At 51.6% G+C, this 17,995-nt stretch overlaps 3 protein-coding genes across 9 annotated transcripts in view; all 3 read left to right on the plus strand.

Moving 5' to 3' along the window:
* PTPRA (protein tyrosine phosphatase receptor type A) overlaps positions 1-7,218 on the plus strand; it is a 175,060-nt gene extending 167,842 nt beyond the window's left edge. For 4 of the 5 annotated variants that reach the window (XM_017504762.2, XM_017504763.2, XM_017504760.2 and 1 more), the window contains 4 exons: positions 3,989-4,114; positions 4,194-4,345; positions 5,685-5,820; positions 6,611-7,217. In XM_017504762.2, coding sequence (XP_017360251.1) covers positions 3,989-4,114; positions 4,194-4,345; positions 5,685-5,820; positions 6,611-6,685 — 489 coding nt within the window. In that variant the 3' untranslated portion in view covers positions 6,686-7,217. Of the gene's footprint in view, positions 1-3,988; positions 4,115-4,193; positions 4,346-5,684; positions 5,821-6,610 lie in introns of all 5 variants that reach the window. The other variant, XM_037730058.1, reaches the window with a different exon arrangement.
* Positions 7,219-11,000: 3,782 nt separating this feature from the next.
* LOC108286755 (progonadoliberin-2) lies at positions 11,001-14,524 on the plus strand. Of its 3 annotated transcripts, none has more exons than XM_017504775.2 (4): positions 11,001-12,508; positions 13,170-13,337; positions 13,474-13,610; positions 14,464-14,524. In XM_017504775.2, exons 2-4 carry the CDS (start codon positions 13,181-13,183, stop codon positions 14,512-14,514), a joined length of 345 nt encoding a protein of 114 aa, XP_017360264.1. In that variant the 5' UTR covers positions 11,001-12,508; positions 13,170-13,180; the 3' UTR covers positions 14,515-14,524. The 3 variants fall into 3 exon arrangements, with proteins under 3 accessions (XP_017360264.1, XP_017360259.1, XP_017360260.1); XM_017504770.2 differs by having other exon boundaries at positions 13,175-13,337; XM_017504771.2 differs by having other exon boundaries at positions 13,175-13,337; positions 13,477-13,610.
* Positions 14,525-14,726: 202 nt separating this feature from the next.
* MRPS26 (mitochondrial ribosomal protein S26) lies at positions 14,727-17,250 on the plus strand. The gene is made up of 3 exons (XM_017504776.2): positions 14,727-15,057; positions 15,150-15,420; positions 16,732-17,250. Exons 1-3 carry the CDS (start codon positions 14,846-14,848, stop codon positions 16,864-16,866), a joined length of 618 nt encoding a protein of 205 aa, XP_017360265.1. The 5' UTR covers positions 14,727-14,845; the 3' UTR covers positions 16,867-17,250.
* The last annotated feature ends 745 nt before the right edge of the window (positions 17,251-17,995 follow it).

Here is a 17,995-nt window from a genome sequence, read left to right on the forward strand (position 1 = left end):
TCTGGAATCTCAACAAGGCGTCCACCCTATTTACTGCCTCCTTCCTCCCACCTCAGTATTCTTTTACTCCAGTCATTTTTGTCTTCATCAAGTCCTTAGAGCCATTGATGCTTCTACTTTCTCAACATCAGTTACCCTGAACATGTCCTCACCTTCCTCCTTACTCTGTTTTTGTGTTTTGAGTTTTGTTTTTGAGCATTTGAGTTTCCTAATTTGAGTTTTTGTGATATGTCATCATTATCTTTCCTTATTCCCTTCTGCTTTCTTAATTTCATGGCAAGCTCTCTAGTAAAACCGTTATATGCCTCCATCTGATATAGCAAACATCACTGGGCAAAAATACAAAATACTGTAGTGCCAAAAGCTCTCACGTTGAACTCATGACCACAAATCTCATAGGGGTAATTGGTGCCACCTAGCAATGCTACTGCTCTTCCTTCTCTTCCTGAAACATCCAGCATCCCCTCTTGCCTGTCCCATCACACTCATACCTTAGCTTGTGACCTGGCCTTATTCTTCTCCAAGAAATCAGACGAGAACACTGTCATTCTCCCACCCCCAAACAACCACCCTCTTCAAATCTGTACCAAATCTCTCACCTTCTCTCTTGTTACAGTGGAAAAGGGTTTCTGCATCTCTCAGTCCAGCCGTCCACTATGCTCTTGACCCCATTCCCTCCTGCCTGCTCAGAGATGTTGCTGCTATAACCATCTTCTCTCCCACCTCCATCAGCATTTCCCCTCTAACCACTACTCTCGTCAGCCTATACATGTTACATTTCCTGTCTTTTAAAAACAAAAAATCTGCTTATCCCACTTTCTCTTCTGCCTGCTATGCTATTTCTCTGCACCCCTTCCCAGCAAAACTCCTTCAAAAAGTTGGCTTTTGGCCAGGCAAGGTGGCTCACACCTGTAATCCCAGCATTTTGGGAGGCTGAGGTGGGCAGATCATGAGGTCAGAAGATCAAGACATCCTGGCCAACATGGTAAAAACCCATCTCAACTAAAAATACAAAAATTAGCTGGGCGTGGTGGCACATGCCTGTAATCCCAGCTACTCGGGAGGCTCAGGCAGGAGAATCACTTGAACCCGGGAGGCAGAGGTTTCAGTGAGCCAAGATCGTGCCACTGCACTCCAGCCTGGGCGACAGAACAAGATTCCATCTCAAAAAAAAAAAAAAAAAAAAGAGTTGGCTTTCTCCCCACAAGTTCTCTCTTTACCCTTTTCCTTCCAGTGTTAGCCCCACTAGGACTGCTTTAGTCAAGATCACCAGTGACTGTCCTCTTGCCAAATCCAAAGGTCATTTCTCTTTTCTGATTTTTTTGTCCTTACAAGCAGCATTTGAAACAGTCAGTGCCTCCTTCCTCCTCAGAACAACTTACTTCCACAGCATCACCCCACTCACTAACCTGGCAGCTCCTTTGTTATTTCTTCTGTGACCTCCTCCTCTAAAACATTGGAGTATTCTAATCTCAGGCACTAGTCCACTCCATTTTCTTTTGACACACCAACCCTTAAGGATCTTAGCCAGTCCTGTGGCTTTAAATATAATCCATATGCCAGGGTTCTTCAGTCTATGTCTCCAGCCCAGTTACCTGTCCCAGTGTGGGCTTCTGATTTCCTCCTTCCCTCCACACTAGACCACCCCACTCTTACCCATCTCAATAAATAATACCACCATGTCTAAAATCCAGGAGTTACCTTCCTTACTCCCCACTCCTCACCCCCCACATCCAGTCTGCCACTGAGTCCTGACAGAGGCTGAACCCCCCCTCACCCCACCACTTCTCTCTAGCATAACTGCAGTCATTCAAACAAGCTCTCATCTCTCGATGCTTGCCCAGTGTACTGTGGGGCTGACTCATACGCACAGCCTCGGCTGCCTGGCGACTGGTCCTCCTGCTCTCATCCTCACCCACTCTTAGCTCTTCACATGGCAGCCCCTGGTCCTTTGAGAATATAAATCATTGTCACTCCTTGTCTTAAAAATCTTCTTTGAGGCCGGGCACGGAGGCTCACGCCTGTAATCTGAGCACTGGGAGGCCAAGACAGGCAGATCAGCTGAGGTCAGGAGTTTAAGACCCGCCTAACCAACATGGAAAAACCCCATCTCTACTAAAAATGCAAAATTAGCCAGGTGTGGCTACTTGGGAGGATAAGGCAGGAGAATCATTTGAACCCAGGAGGCAGAGGTTGCTGTGAGCCGAGATCATGCCATTGCACTCCAGCCTGGGCAACAAGAGTAAAACTCCATCTCAAAAAAAAAAAAAATCCTCTTTGGGCCAGAGATCTTGAGAGAAAAATCTACCCATGTATATAAAATTTAGAGACTTTTGGTCAGGCACAGTGGCTCACGCCTGTCATCTTACCACTTTGGGAGGCCAAGGCAGGTAGATCACCTGAGGTCAAGAATTTTAGACCAGCCTGGCCAATATGGCAAAATGCTGTCTCTACTAAAAATACAAAATTAGCTGGGCATGGTGGTGCACACGTGTAGTCCCAGCTACTTGGGAGGCTGAGGTGGGAGAATCACTTGAAACTGGGAGACTGAGGTTGCAGTGAGCCGAGATCGTGCCAATGCACTCCAGCCTGGGTGACAAAGCGAGACTCACTCTCAAAAAAAAAAAAATTTAGAGACTTTTGGTGTTGATATGTATTCCTCAGACTTGATATGTGTTTCTCTCTTAGAGATAGAGATCGTGCTGTGTTCCTCTAGCACACAGACGCTGTGGCTCTCACACCCATGTGGGACCTCATGGTTTTGATGGTTTTAAAGGCCTAGTCTTCATCCCAGCTGAAACTCTGTGTAAAACAGTGTTGAGAAAGAACTGTGGTAGCAAAAACCATTCTACCCACCAGTGCCATAAAAACCAATATAATGCTTGATTAAGGTGAGCCTTAATGAGAAATTTTTTTTTTTTTTTTTTTGGCTGAGCTGGTTGAAGAGGGGCCCAGAGCACTGATCCCTGAGGCATTCCCAGGGCTCCTGGAGAGCATGGGTGGAAAAGCACTAGTCCAGGGCATGTCCTTGATTCACCACTTTAATAATCATGATTTTATTTGGACTGTGAGACTATTCACAATTTCTTTTTTTTTTTTTTCTTTAGTTGACAGCGGATTTTGCATCAAGATGTGCACAATTTCTTTTTCTACTTATTTTTTTTCCAAATCTTTCAATGACATTATAGTATACATATGGTTGAGAATGTTTCAATTGCCAGTAGTGAAGAATCTCAGATCTTACCCCAAAATGCTCTAAAGAAATTGGCAGCATAACTGTGTGTTGTTAATATTTACATATTTATGCCTTGGCTTGCTCTGCAGACATAGAACAAATTCATTTACCAGATACTGAGAGCCTGCCATGTGCCAGGCATTGTTCAAGGTGTGGGGAATACAGAGATGAAAAGAGATGCAACCACTCCCACAAGGAGCTATAGAGGGAAGAGAGCCAGGTGCAAGCAAAGACAGACAGTAGACCATCTCCTGCTCACTAGCAAGGACAGAAAGGCGAGTGCTAGCAACTTGAAGTTACCATTGCAGATCAAAAAGATAAAGGTAAAAGGGAGAAAGGATCCAGTGGCCTGGGCGGTGGTGAAGCCCATGGCTGGCTGCGAATGTGATGGGTTCCGATTTTCTGAATTAGCAGTCTGGTGGATGTAAGCAGCATTAACTATGAAAACACCCCATGGGAGAAAAAGAAAGGAATTGGAACATTTTCACTCCTCCTCTTCTCTATCCAGCCACCAAGTGTTGGATACCCTGTGAGCCTGTAGTCAGAGTTCTTTACAGACCTTGTCAGTGTTTCAGATGGCCTCCGGTGAGGATCAGAAATTAATTGGAATGATGTGATATAATGATCCTGCAAGTTTTTAATACTTTGGGGACAAAGTGTGTTGGCGTAAGAGGGATCAGGCTGCTTGTGGGCAGTGCTGCTTCTACACATGTGGTACTCTGAACCCCTCACCTCTCCCACTTGTCCTTCCAGGAGAAGTGTGCCCAGTATTGGCCATCTGATGGACTGGTGTCCTACGGAGATATTACAGTGGAACTGAAGAAGGAGGAGGAATGTGAGAGCTACACTGTCCGAGACCTCCTGGTCACCAATACCAGGGTAAGATGGGTGGTGTGTGCACTCTGCCCATAGGAAAAGCAGGGTTACCCCTGCCCCCCTGATCCCCTTTCTTCTAAAGGAGAATAAGAGCCGGCAGATCCGGCAGTTTCACTTCCATGGCTGGCCTGAAGTGGGCATCCCCAGTGATGGAAAGGGCATGATCAGTATCATCGCCGCCGTGCAGAAGCAACAGCAGCAGTCAGGGAACCACCCCATCACTGTGCACTGCAGGTATGGTTCACTCTTGCTCTCAGGGAGAGAGAGAAAGCCAGGAGGGGCAAACGAGGGAAGCTGATGACCTTGGGTCAGACTGAGGAAAGCCAGACAAGAGCAGGTTATTGGTGAGCACATGGTAGTCAACATTGATGCCAAGACAGGGATGCTGAGAGAGGACCCTGGAGCTTGAACTTGGCACAATAAGTGCTGGGGGACTAATGTTCAGATAGTGGGCAGGACAGCAGCAAGGGAGACTGGCAGTGGAGACCCCAGTTGTGCTATGTGAGGTGAGGGCCTGGCCTCCTTAAGAAGCACAGGAAAAGAAAACAGGGTAATTATTTTAAAAACAGTGCACTATAGGTATGGCTTGTCCTGTCTGTTCATTGAGGAAAAATGAACAAGACTAAGAACAGAGGTTGAAAGAAAGGAGGAGTCAAGGGTGTCTCCCAGGTTTGAACCTGGGTTGGTGTGACCAGGAGAAGAAAGATAGTAAAGAGGCTTGTTGGGGGGGAAATGTAGAATTTTGTTTGGGGCATGTTGCTAGAGATCGCATTTTAGAAAAAAAATGCACTCCTTTACTTAGAATCCTAACAACAGCTTACAAAGCCCAACATGTTCTGAGGACTCCTTGGCCAGGGCTGGCAGAAGATAATGTACACCATGGGCTGGTTCTGGCCCCACCCCCACCACTCTCCTTTCTTCCTTCATGAGCTACATGGCCTTCAGCACCCTGGGCACACTTCTACCGTGGGCCTGAAATGCCGGTTTCCCAGGCAGGCACAGGGCTTCGCCCAAGCCTTCCCTGAGTACCCTGCCTAGAACTCCCACTCCTCTTCCCTTCCCTTACCACACATCTTCTTGTCTGGGTACATTGCTAAGCCCTACAGTCCCTGACTCAGTAGGCACTCAGTAAGTGTCTGGTGAGTGAATCAGCTGATGACATTGAACAAGGGGACAGTGTCAAGGGCAGAGTCTGGATTTCTTAGATTTAGGAAGAAAGTGAGAGATATGGAAAAGAATCAGCAGATACACAGCAGTGCAGGAAGTAGGGTTTGTCAGGGAAAGACAGGACTAGAGCTAGTTCTAACCTGAGCAAACAGCAGGTTAGGACAACCCAGGCCAGTGTGTGCAGGTAGACAGCAATGGCTCTGTGCTGGTGGGATATGAGTAAAGGTCATCCCCACAGTCCAACAGGCGAGTCCCTCTGTGGCACATGGGGCCAGATTGGGGCTGGGGGAGGGGTCCACAGGGCAAAGGCGAGTACTGGCCGCCTGCCCCTACCTGTTTGTCTGCCACTCACCCCCTCGAACAGAGGGCCATCACAGGTGTGGTAAGTGTGTCTGGTCCGTTGCAGCGCTGGGGCAGGAAGGACGGGGACCTTCTGTGCGCTGAGCACCGTCCTGGAGCGTGTAAAAGCAGAGGGGATTTTGGATGTCTTCCAGACTGTCAAGAGCCTGAGGCTACAGAGGCCACACATGGTCCAGACACTGGTATGCTCCTCACATGTTTGTCCCTGCCACCACACCATCTGCAGCCCTTCTCTGTCAGGGCCAGCTCAGGGAGGAGAGTCTTCAGAGAATCCTACCCAGTAGTCAGAAGACTGTCTAAACACAGACCTACCCTTCCCCTCCCGAGGTGCCCCAAATACACAGGAAGCACATTGGGAGGCAGGGTGGCAGCAGTGGGTGCATAGTCCCTGTTGCCAGAGGATGGGACAGGTTAGAAGAGGGTGTCTGGGTGCCCCACAGGGCTCACCTGCACTTCTCTGTGGGTCTTGGGTAAGGAAGACCCAGGAGGAGTACCTGCCTTTGGGCTTGGGCTCCTTGTTAAGAGGTCTGACTTTTAACAAGCTGCACATCCACGGAGGTATTCCTGAATCCCATGGAGCTAGAAATGTTTGAGGGGGAAAGAAAAGTGAATGTTAGGAAGTTTGGGAGACAAGGTTCTGAGAGCCAGGGTGCATGCTAGCCTGGCAACCACGGTAAGTGTGGTCATGCTCAGCTACACTGTCACCCAGCCCAGCACACACATGTCTGACCTCTGTAGGGCCTGGATCAGCTCTGGTCAGCTCTGCTTGTAGAAGGTCTGCTGCACTCAGCCCAGAAGGGAAATGCTGTCAGAACTCTGGCAGGCAGATCAGAGCTCAGGTGGAAGTTCAGAAACATTCAGTTCCTCTCAATTTTCCATCTGCAAAAAAAAAAAAAAATGAGTCTGTTAGGAATTACAGGTACTGTGTGTTCTTCAGTAACCCTGGCTTTTTCCCTGCCTTTCATTCTCCAGGAACAGTATGAGTTCTGCTACAAGGTGGTGCAGGAATATATTGATGCGTTCTCAGATTATGCCAACTTCAAGTAAGCGACAAGGGCCCGTGGACCAGAAGGATTGCCTTTAATATTTTGTAATATTCTGTTTTGTTAATATACCCCAAATTGTGTATATATCTTATAACTGTTTTAGAAATTGGTACATAGGCTTCTATTACCTATTAGGTGGAGATTTTATATGTAAATGTGTTAGCACTGATAGTCCGTTTTCCAATGTTTTATTGGGGAATTAAATAGTGTGATGTTTGGATTGATATCGTGAAATCCTCAGCCGGGAAATTGGGCTGGATTGTTCTTTGGTTAATACATCTTTCCCTAAAGAAGATAAACAAAATCCATTCCAGGTAGCTCAGCACCAACTAAGAAAAAAAAGCACAAAGTTCTCAGAGCTCTCGAGAAAAGTGGTTGTCCCCATGCCACCATGCACTGTAAATATCCCTCCCCTCTCTCCCTGGCCCCCTCCCCTGTCCCCACCACCTACATCGTGGGGAGTAATGGGACCAGAGCGGTATCTCTGGCACCACACTAGGGACTATCAGGTAATAAAAGCTTTGACTCCCTGAGGAAATGTCTCTTCCTCTCTCTGGGGTGGGGCAGCCATATTGGCTGGGGCTCTCCTTGGCTGTTCTGGCCCTGCTGTTGCTGTTTTCTCTGAGCTGTCTAAGAGAAGCCACAGTCCCCCAGCTCCTCCTATCCACGAAGCACAGCCCCTCCAGCTTTTAGGTGATCTCCAGGACCCTCCTTTCATTCCCAGCACATCTTTGGTGTAGTGGTCCTGGCCAGCCTCCCTGCCTATGGAGGGTGGCCAGGTCCTCACTGAGTCTCCTTAAAGACAGGAGCACAGGGGAGAGCGGAACTGGCTCAGCTTTGGGCTGAGGCCAGTCTGACCTATCCAGTCTGTGGTGCTTTGCTACAGAGCTCTCTGGATTGTTACCCTGTCCAAGATAAGTCTTTATATCCACATGCATTGTGTTGAATTGATTCCATTTTATTTCATACGTGTCCTCATTTCCTGACAGTGTGAATGTATCTCAGATCTAGAAGTCAGAATGGTGGGAATCTTAGATCCCAACTTGGTTTTGAGTGACCTGTTAGACAAAAGTGTTGAACTTTTGTTTCTTAAAGAAGTTGGATGTTCATTTATGTCTCACATAACAGTCTGTCCTGTCCAGAGACCGAGTATCCCTAACAATATTGTTATCATCATCATCATTCAAGCTGGGTCACTGCCATGTCTATACTCCACCTTGAAGAAGGAGCATGGAGAGCCAGCAGCTTCATTTCTAAGGACAGGAAACCAAATCTGCACCTTTCATTTCCACTCATACCCCATATTCCACTCATCAGCTCCACAAGTAGGTTTTTACCTGGTCATAGCTATGCCTAACTACAGGGGTTGCTGGGGAAGTGTGGTCTTTTGTTGAGGGCACACTGGGAGAGTGGGTGTGTCCACTGCCTCCCAGTGTCATGAGCAGCTCACCGAGAGCAGGAGAGTGAACTGGTGGCTGTGGCTGTCAGGCAGGGCCTTTCTTAAAGAGCCAGTGCAGGCCTGGGCTCATCAGAGGCTTCTGGAGTGAAAGGTGGCACCCCAGCCTGGTCCAGGGAGGCATTTTCAGGGGTCAGCACTGCTGTACCTCTTGGAGGAGGTGGGACTTGAACTGGACCCACAGGATGCTGGGAATTTCAATGAGCAAAAAGGAAGAAAGGCCAGTGAAGCCACATTACAGAGGGCCTCAGAGTCCAGATAAAGCATTTAACACGGAATGGCTCCAAGAGGAAAGCCTGTCTGTGCACCATGTATCCAGGATGTTTGTGGGAAGGAAGGTGATGTGCAGAAAGGACCCAGGAGGCCTGCAGGAGGCAAGGGCTGCAACAGAACCCCTCTGGAAGTTTACAGGAGATGAGTGTGAGTCATTAGAGACATTCAGTTCTGTAGGAACTAAGGAACTCCCAAGAGACAGTAAACTCAAAACTCACTAGTCTCGAGAGAAGCATGGATAAATTAGGCAAACACAGAATCTGAGGAATTTCTGATGAGAAGTGTCAAGTCTGGGGAGCAGCTCCTGGCTCCTTGCAAGCTACCCTTCAGTGCTCTGTGTGACCAAGTTCAAGTCAACGCAGGAGGACAGGCACAGGTCAGCAAGCCACTCAGTGAATGTGCAGGTGAGGCTATTCACAGGCACCTGTGTACCTCCTAGCAGGCTGCCTCCTATTGCCAGGGCTGGCCTTGAGTAGGGTGTGCCAGCATGGCCTGGGTGGTTTTCTGCTGGAGTCCATGCTGATTTGGCCAATGGATGGGCCATTGTTTTAAACATCACCTGGGTGCAAAACCAGTATCTCCAAGTAGGAATGAGAGCTGTTTGCTCCCCATCTCCCTCAGGCTGTAGATGTGTCTCTCATCCCTTTATGCCTCCTTCTTCACACCTCTCTTTCTACTCAGGGCTTGCATGTTTACAAGAGAGGTGAACCCAACAGAAACTAGTATAAGCCAAAAGGAAAATGTGCTGAGGCTCACACAGCACAGTTGTGTAGGAAGGGCAGGAGTGATCACTTCAATACCCTCCCAACAGCTAGTCAGTTGTGACCCAAAGGGTTTAGGGTAGGGGTGAGTGTTTCTCACAGGGGAAGAGTGAGAAACACCCACCACACACCCAAAGCCCTAAGTCCTGCCACACTCAGACCTCACTTCATCTGGGCAGGTCCTTAAAGGGTGAGGGTTCATCTGGGTTGCAGTTTCCTTCATAAGCTCCCCTGTCCCAAATACCCAAGTCTCTTTCATTAAAAATACAGGCCAGGCATGGTGGCTCACACCTGTAATCCCAGCACTTTGAGAGGCCAAGGCGGGTGGATCATGAGGTCAGGAGATCGAGACCATCCTGGCTAACACAGTGTCTACTAAACCTGTCTCTACTAAAAATACAAAAAGAGCCAGGCGTGGTGGCATGCACCTGTAGTCCCAGCTACTCAGGAGGCTGAGGCAGGAGAATCGCTTGAATCAGGGAGGCAGAGGTTTCAGTGAGCCAAGATTATGCCACTGCACTTCAGCCTGGGCGACAGAATGAAACTCCATCTCAAAAAAAGAAAAAAAATTAAGAGCAGGCCAGGTGCAGTGGCTCACACCTGTAATCTCACAGAACTTTGGGAGGCCAAGAGGGATCACTTGAGCCTAGGAGTTCAAGACCAACCTGGGCAACATGGCAAGAACCTGTCTCTACAAAAAATACAAAAATCAGCCAGCCATGGTGGCACACACCTGTAGTCCCAGCTACTTGGGAGGCTGAGGCGGAAGGATCACCTGAGCCCATGAGGCAGAGGCTACAGTGAGCCGTGATCATTCGTCTGCACTCCAGCCTGGGTAAAAGAGTGAGACCCTATCTCAGAAAACTAAATAAGCCAAGCGTGGTGGCTCATGCCGGTAATCCTAGCACTTTGGGAGGCCAGGGCCGATCAACTGAGGTCAAGAGTTCAAGACCAGTCTGGCCAACCTGGTGAAACTGTCTCTACTAAAAATAGAAAAATTAACCAGGTGTAGTGGTGAGTGCCTGTAATCCCAGCTACCAGCGAGGCTGAGGCAGGAGAATCACTGGAACCTGGGAGGCGGAGGCTGCAGTGAGCCGAGATCGCGCCACTGCACTCCAGCCTGGGTGACAGAGCGAGACGCCGTCTCAAAAAAACAAACAAATAAAGAGCATGTCTCCCACCCCAGGCCTAAGTTCTTCCCTCTTTATGAGAGACTGCTTGAAAAAGCCTGTACTCTCACTCTTCCCTCTTCCTCATTTCATTCCCACACATTTCTTTTTCATCCCTGCTCACCAAGGTCACCCTGGTACTAAACCCCAGGGATCCAAGGTCTCTTCCCCTTTGTGTCACAGGCTGTCCTCTGCCTCTTATTTTCACCCTTTAGCTGCTCTTCCACTAACTCCTCTCTCAGAGGTTGTGATTCTGGATCCGTCTCTGTGGACCCTCCACTCTCCTCCAATCCCAAGTCCCTTGCATCCTGGTCGCATGTCAGGATTGTCCAGAGATGTCTGCCTCCCACTGCCCATACCTAGGGACCCACCCTCCTTTCCTCTGACCCTCCAGCATTCTCCAGGCCCATGGATCTACGGCGGTTCCTGCTGGCCCTTCATTTTGTTCCTTATGCTGCACCCCTTGTCCTTCACCCAGGCCACCTGCTCAGGGTTTATGCCCCTCTGTGCTCCTGCAGCACCTGAGTATTTCTTCACCACTGAACCTCTGCTTTCCCACCTGAGTACGCGCAGCCCATGGCTCCAGCTCCTGAGGACTAGAGTTCCATGGTGAACAGATGGCTTTCTATGTTCTAATGAAAGAGATACAAGAGTTCCAGAGTTGATAGTCTGGAAAGGACATCAAACATTTCTATAAAGCTAAGTATGTTGCCAGAAAAATAAGGGAGCAGAGCTTTCTTTCCCCAGGAAGCTTAGCTCTGGTTTAGATTTTTCAGGAAAAACTGGAATCAAATTACAGAATAAAGGCACCCATTCCTCTTTTAAATGAATACCAGCTTTGGTGTGGCTTTGAATAAAGCATTCTGTAAACCCAAACCAGAACTAAACTAGTACATTGAACTTAGATACATTTTCACTAAACCACAAAGCAAAAGTTTTCCTAAAAATCACCCGGTTAACAAAGTCTGTGTATTTAAGCCAAAACAATTTAACTGAAGATACAGTCCACACATTTGTTTCAGGTCCCTGCTAAGTCAATCTGGAAATTCACAGGTGTGCCCATCCTGCCTCAGCAGCAGAAGTCCAGGTGTCCAGAGCTGACTGATGCCCAGTATACCTCCCCTCCCCCATCTTCATCACAGGATTTGACGCACCTGCTCTCCTAATGACTGGCCACCAAGATGCCAAGCCTGACCCTGGCCCTCCCATTTGCTGTTCAGCCCAAGTGCAGAGATTGGCTATTAACCCTGTAAACAGGCCTCTGACCTCCAGAGGCTGAGGACTGGCGGGGGAAAGCTGAGCTGCTGACGCAGATTGGGAGGCAGGAGCCCATTTTCAGTGGCCCAGGCTAGCTGTGTCCAAATCCACAAGTGGGGAGGGGTTAAAGCCTTGAGGGACAAAATTATTCTACCCACAGCTGGTGGCCCTAGGGAGGCTGCACTGTCCCAATAGCTGGGCCCCATCTCTTTAGCCCGCTTCTTGGTGGGGAGAGAAGCCACTCCTGGGTAGGTACTGCCCCACCCAAACCCAGCCATCTGGAATGACCCAGCCAGCGCTGGTTCCCAGGTGTGTGGATGTGAATTGTCCCACTCACCCAACACGTTCTACAATGAGCAAACAGAAGCTCTCGAGGAGAGTGGTTGACGCCTCCCCTGTACCTCTGAACAGCCTGCCAGGCTCCCTACTCTTAGGCCTTCCCTGTCCACCAGGGACAGCCCTGAGCTGGGAGTCTGGGAACTCCCAGGCATTTCCCCCACCCAGGACACAGCTCTTTTGGGGTCAGGGAGGGCTGTGAGGGCTTTCTAGGCCTCAAGATCAGGAGCTTGAAGATGCAGCCTAGGAAGTGGGAAGATGAGACCAGGACATGGGCCAGCCTGGAGCAGGAGTCCCAGGCCTGGAGGCTTATGGGAAGGTGGTGGGGAGGAACCATCTGTCGGTGGCCTGAGGCCAGCAGCTGCCTGGTGAATGTTTGTGGAGTGGTCTGGGAAAGGGGTTGGGTGGTGAGCTGTTCCCCCTCCCCTCTCAAGACGTCACTGGAGTCTGGGGGTGGAGCTGCCTGGCCTATAAATCTTGGGGCCATCTGGCTAGGATCCTGCAGTCGCCTGAAGGAGCCATCTCATCCACAGCTCTTCCTCGCCTGGATCGAGCTCCATCCTGGGTGCATGGTATGCTGCTCCTCTTCCCCCTCCCAAACCCCTCCACCCCTGAACCATGTGCAGAAAAGTCCCCTTTCCCCCTCCTCTCCCCAACAACTCTACCATCTATTCTTGTGCTTGCTGCCCCTGGCATGGGAGGGATAAGAGGTAGAAGCACTTGCCCCCATCAACACCACACATCCATTCCATATCCCCAGCTACTATGGAAGAGATACAGCAGGCCACAGAGAAAAGGGCAGAAGGCCTGCCACTCTGGTTCCCTAGCACTGGTGCTCCAAACACCCCCACATTGAGAACTCCCCTGACCATCCATCTATCCTCGCATCCTTTGGCCTGAAGTCTGTTCCCCTCCAACTTTCTTCCACTCCTTGAAGGAGGAGGGTTGGTCTTGGATGAGTGGGAGGGTCCTCAGAGCTGGCAAGGTGGGTAGCCTCTGTACCCCGGGTTCAGTGAGAAGGCTTGTCCCCTGGTGCATCCTCCCCTGCTGGGCCAGGATTCCCCAGAGTCTGGACCCCTGTATGCTTGGCATGAGAAGCAGCAGCAGAGAGAGAAGGGCATAAGGAGATACCAAAGCTATGCCTGAGATGCTAGTTTTCCGAGGTGGACCTGGAAGGAGGAGGGAATGTGGGGGTGGTGTAAGGTTCCTTGAATGCTGTACCCTGTCCATTAGAGCAGGCTGCCATGGCCAGCTCCAGGCGAGGCCTCCTCCTGCTCCTGGTGCTGCTGACTGCGCATCCTGGACCCTCAGAGGCTCAGCACTGGTCCCATGGCTGGTACCCTGGAGGAAAGCGAGCCCTCAGCTCAGCCCAGGATCCCCAGAATGCCCTTAGGCCCCCAGGTGGGTGTTGGGTCTCCCAGCCTGATTGGGAGGAAGAAAGTGATGGCTAGAGCCTCCCCCACCCACCGGGAGCCTGAGGTCGGGGTAGGGAGGACAGCCTCAGTTCCCTTCTAAGGAAGGGCCCTGGGCATTGCAGCAGGCAGCCCAGCCCAGTCTGCCCATGGCCTCTCAAGTGATGCCCTGGCTCCCCTGGAAGATAGCATACCCTGGGAGGGCAGGACCACAGCCTGGTGGTCCCTTCGCCAGAAGCAACACCTGGCACAGACACTACTGGTGAGTGGGGTGAAAGGTCCCCAGCATCAAGACCAGTGGCCATTGTGGCTTAGGGTTGGGGGCTGGGAGAGTGGGGTAGAATGAAACAGCACTGAGATGCCCCCTGCCACAGCACCCCCAGCCATTTCTCAGTGCCCCTACTGCACGCAGCAGGGTGCTATCTGCTATCCTTCCTATTTCCCAGGAGGACTCTAGGCAACTTATAAAAACACTTAGGTTAAAGACCAAAGTCACTAGTAGAGTAGAAGCACATAATTGCTCTAAAAAACTCCATAAATAAGACAGTGGTGGCCATGGAGTCCCACAGGCATCTTGACAATCAAGCCAATTACTGTTTTGAGGCAGGCAGCCCCCCCAGCCAGTGGAAAGAGATGAGAGATGCAACTTCACGCAAATAGCCAACAGGGCCAAGAGGACAAGGTGGTCACTGACATGTGCAGTAGGAACGTCTCAGGGACTGCAGAGCTCCCCAAGACCATAGCAGAAGACAGGTGTGGGGAAATGGTTTGTTACTATTTTGCAAATCAAACATATTTAAAGTGCATCAGGAGAGCACGATAACTAAAGAAAAAAGTGTTAAGTTCCTATGAGGCAGTCTTACTGCCTGATTTGCGTGTATAGGCGCGGGTTTCCATGCGTGAGGCTTGTTCAGGGTGGACAGGGCCGCATGCCCAAGGGAGCTGGAGATCCCAACCCTGGATCCTCAGGCGTGTAGGGGAGGCAAGGGGCGCGTCTGCTCTGGGAAGCCAGATAGGGATTGGGGGAATGGAGAGGGAAGGGGACCAGGAAGGCGGTAGCTCGGCGGTCACGAGACCAGTGTCCCGAGGCATGACCGCCACCTCTTCCTCTGCAGACAGCAGCCCGAGAGCCCCGCCCTGCCCCGCCGTCCTCCAATAAAGTGTGAAGTCTCCGAAGCTGTTCCCTAGAGTTCTGTCCTTCATCCCCTCTCTCTGCTCCCCGCTAAGACCGTTCCCCGCGTGAGCGTTGGAGAGACGCAGGCCCAGCCCCGCGGGTGGGAGGAACGACTGGATGGCCTAGGGCCCTGTCGGGAGGGCCGGGCCAGAGCCCGGGGGCGGGGTGCGGACGTCCGCAGGGTCGCCGCGCGGGCTCCAGCGGCCACACGGCCGGGCGGGGCATGAGGGGCAGCCGGAGGACTACAGGTCCCAAGGTGCCCCGCGCCACTTCCGGGGCACGGCGGCGTCCTGGCAGCGCGGCCGCGCTGAGGGGACTCGGTCATGCTAAGCGCTCTGAGCCGCCTGGGCACGCGGGCCCCGTGCGGGCCCAGGGCCCCGCTGGTGCTGCCCGCGCGCGGCCGCAAGACCCGCCACGACCCGCCGGCCAAATCCAAGATTGGGCGCGTGAGCATGCCGCCCGCGGTGGATCCTGCGGAATTCTTCGTACTGATGGAGCGTTACCAACACTACCGCCAGACCGTGCAAGCCCTCAGGTGTGCGGCCGGGGGGAGGTGGCCGTCTGCGCGCGCTGGGGACGGTGGGGGCGGGCGGAGAGGGTGCCGACTCCCGGCGCGTCTGTACCCAGGATGGAGTTCGGGTCCGAGGTGCGGAAGAAGGCGCACAAGGCCAGAGCCGCGGTCCTGGCGGAGCGCAAGGCCATGGAGAAAGCCGCCGAGCACCGCGAGCTGATGGCCTGGAACCAGGCGGAGAACCGGCGGCTGCAGGAGCTAAGGATAGCGAGGCTGCGACAGGAGGCGCGGGGACAGGAGCAGCGGCAGGCTGAGGAGCAGGCCCGCAAGGCCGAAGAGGCGCGGACCTGGGCGCAGCTCAAGGAGCGGGAAGTGCTGCAGCTGCAGGTGAGCAACGCCTCCGGGGAGTGGGGCTCGAGCTGGGGATGCGACTTGCAGGGCACTGGGAATTCTGGGCACCGCGACACGGGCGCTGGCTATGTGCAGAGACTTAGAGTTGGCATGTCAGGATTTGGGAGAGGAGAATGTCAGTCAGCCGCGAGGTGAGCAGAGAAATTGGACAGTGTTCAGGTGCCTAGCAGGTCTGTGGGAGGGACCCAGCGTTCCACAAAGAGGTTGTGTTTTGCCTAACAGGTGATGAAGCCATGAAGGGTTAAATATTTCAGGCCAGGATTAGCAAGTGTACGACCTAAACGCAGGGAGACCACCTACCAGTGATGCAGTGAGAATGGATGAGGCTTGATTTAAAGTGATAGAGGGGTAGCTGGGCGCGGTGTCTCACGCCTGCAATCCTAATACCATGTACTATGGGAGGCCTAGGCAGACGGATCACTTGAGGTCAGGAGTTCGAGACCAGCCTGGCCAACATGGTGAAACCCCGTCTCTACTAAAAATACAATAAGTAACCAGGCGTGGTGGTGCATGCCCGTAATCCCAGCTATTCGGGAGTCTGAGGGACCAGAATCGCTTGAACCCAGGAGGCGGAGGTTGCAGTGAGCCAAGATTGCGCCACTGCACTCCAGCCTGGGCAACAGTGAGACTCCGGCTCAAGATAAAAAATAAATAAAGTAGGCCGGGCGCGGTGGCTCAAGCCTGTAATCCCAGCACTTTGGGAGGCCGAGGCGGGTGGATCACGAGGTCAAGAGATCGAGACCATCCTGGTCAACATGGTGAAACCCCGTCTCTACTAAAACTACAAAAAATTAGCTGGGCATGGTGGCACGTGCCTGTAATCCCAGCTACTCAGGAGGCTGAGGCAGGAGAATTGCCTGAACCCAGGAGGCGGAGGTTGCGGTGAGCCGAGATCACGCCATTGCACTCCAGCCTGGGTAACAAGAGCAAAACTCCGTCCCAAAAAAAAAAAAATAAATAAATAAATAAATAAATAAATAAAGTAATAGAGGGGGAAAGAAGAGTTAAAGTGATTTAGAGGGGACCACTGAGGGACGTGAGATTTCATAGCTGGTGCTCCGGGTTCTGGCTGAAGTGTCTGCGAAAAGAGGAACGTGGCAAAAGCACCTGATGTCACTCCACTGGAAGGCCAGTGGGGCTCTCAAAGAGGACCTGGGATCCAGGCATGTTTCCCCAAGGAGAGCAGGAACCGCTTTCTCAGTGGTTCCCTGAGAGGCCAGCAGGCTGGGTGGGCTGGCTGGCACGTGCCTGGGGCTCCTGTTCAGCTGGGCTTTTCTCTCCTGATAGGAGGAGGCGAAAAACTTCATCACCCGAGAGAACCTGGAGGCACGTGTGGAAGCAGCATTGGACTCCCCAAAGAGCTACAACTGGGCCATCACCAGAGAGGGGCTGGTGGTCAGGCCACAACGCAGGGGTTCCTAGGGACCCAGTAAGGACAGTGCCCACCCAGGGACCATGTGTAGGGCGGGGGGGCGGGGGGAGAGTTGGGCCTGACCTGGAATAAAGCAGTCCGTGCTGCTTATGAGGAAGGTTCAGCCTTTTCCAGCACAGCCTTCACATTCTGCCCTCTGCTGTCACCACTTGGTCAGAAACTTCCAAACACAGTGCCCTCCCTGTTCAGGGTCAGCACAGCAGGAGACTCTGGAGTGGTTTCCATCTCACAGAAGATCAGACAGGGCCACAACCCGCTCAGGCAGCCAAGCCGTCTGAATATCATTAAGGGTAGTGATGGGCAAATTACATCTGAGGGCCAAACGTGCCTGCTTCCTGTTTTTGTAAATAAAGTTTTGTTGGAATACAGCCACACTCATTCATTGACTTCTTTTCACTACGGTGGCAAAGATGACTAGTTGCACAGAGACCATCTGGATTGCAAAGCCTAAAATATTTAACTTTTTACAGGAAAAGTGTAGTGATCTCTCATCTGGAGCTTTAGGGCTCTAGCCTGGAGCAGAGGTCACCCAGGACCTGGGCCACAAGCTAACCACTGGCCAGGGGCCTGCCTCTGTTCTATCCTGGGCTTTGGAGGCCAGAGTCTGGTATATCCAAGACCCAGAAGGCAAAGAGGAGACCCTGTTTCTTCTGAGTTCCACAAAGAGGTTGTATTTTGCCTTACAGGTGATGAAGTCATGAAGGGTTAAATATTCAAAGCTAGGATAGGCAGGTTGTGCAACTTAAAAGCAGGGAGATCACTTAAGAGTGGCTGTCTCCACTGGCATCACCAGCATCCTTCGGCCACCCAGCAGATTGCTGCTGGCAGGGGAGACCTGGTGGACCAAGACTTTATGAGGTTAGTGTGGCTTGGCAAGCACGTGGACCAAACTCTGTGGGTACCAGGAATACCTGTGATGACGAAGTGAGTATATAGATCTGCAGTCCTTGTTCAGATACAGGTCCTCAAGCAGTGTCTGGGATGAGCTGGAGGAAATGTTTCTTAATGAGAGCAGCTTCCCTTTGCTGCCATGCATGTGACCTCCAGCTTCTCTCCATGACTCCCACCTTGCAGGGAAAGCCTGAGGACACCTAAGAAATGAAAACCTTTTAGGGTGTA

This window comes from Cebus imitator, unplaced genomic scaffold, assembly GCF_001604975.1.
Source record: "Cebus imitator isolate Cc_AM_T3 unplaced genomic scaffold, Cebus_imitator-1.0 Scaffold328, whole genome shotgun sequence".
Classification (NCBI taxonomy): Eukaryota; Metazoa; Chordata; class Mammalia; order Primates; family Cebidae; genus Cebus; species Cebus imitator.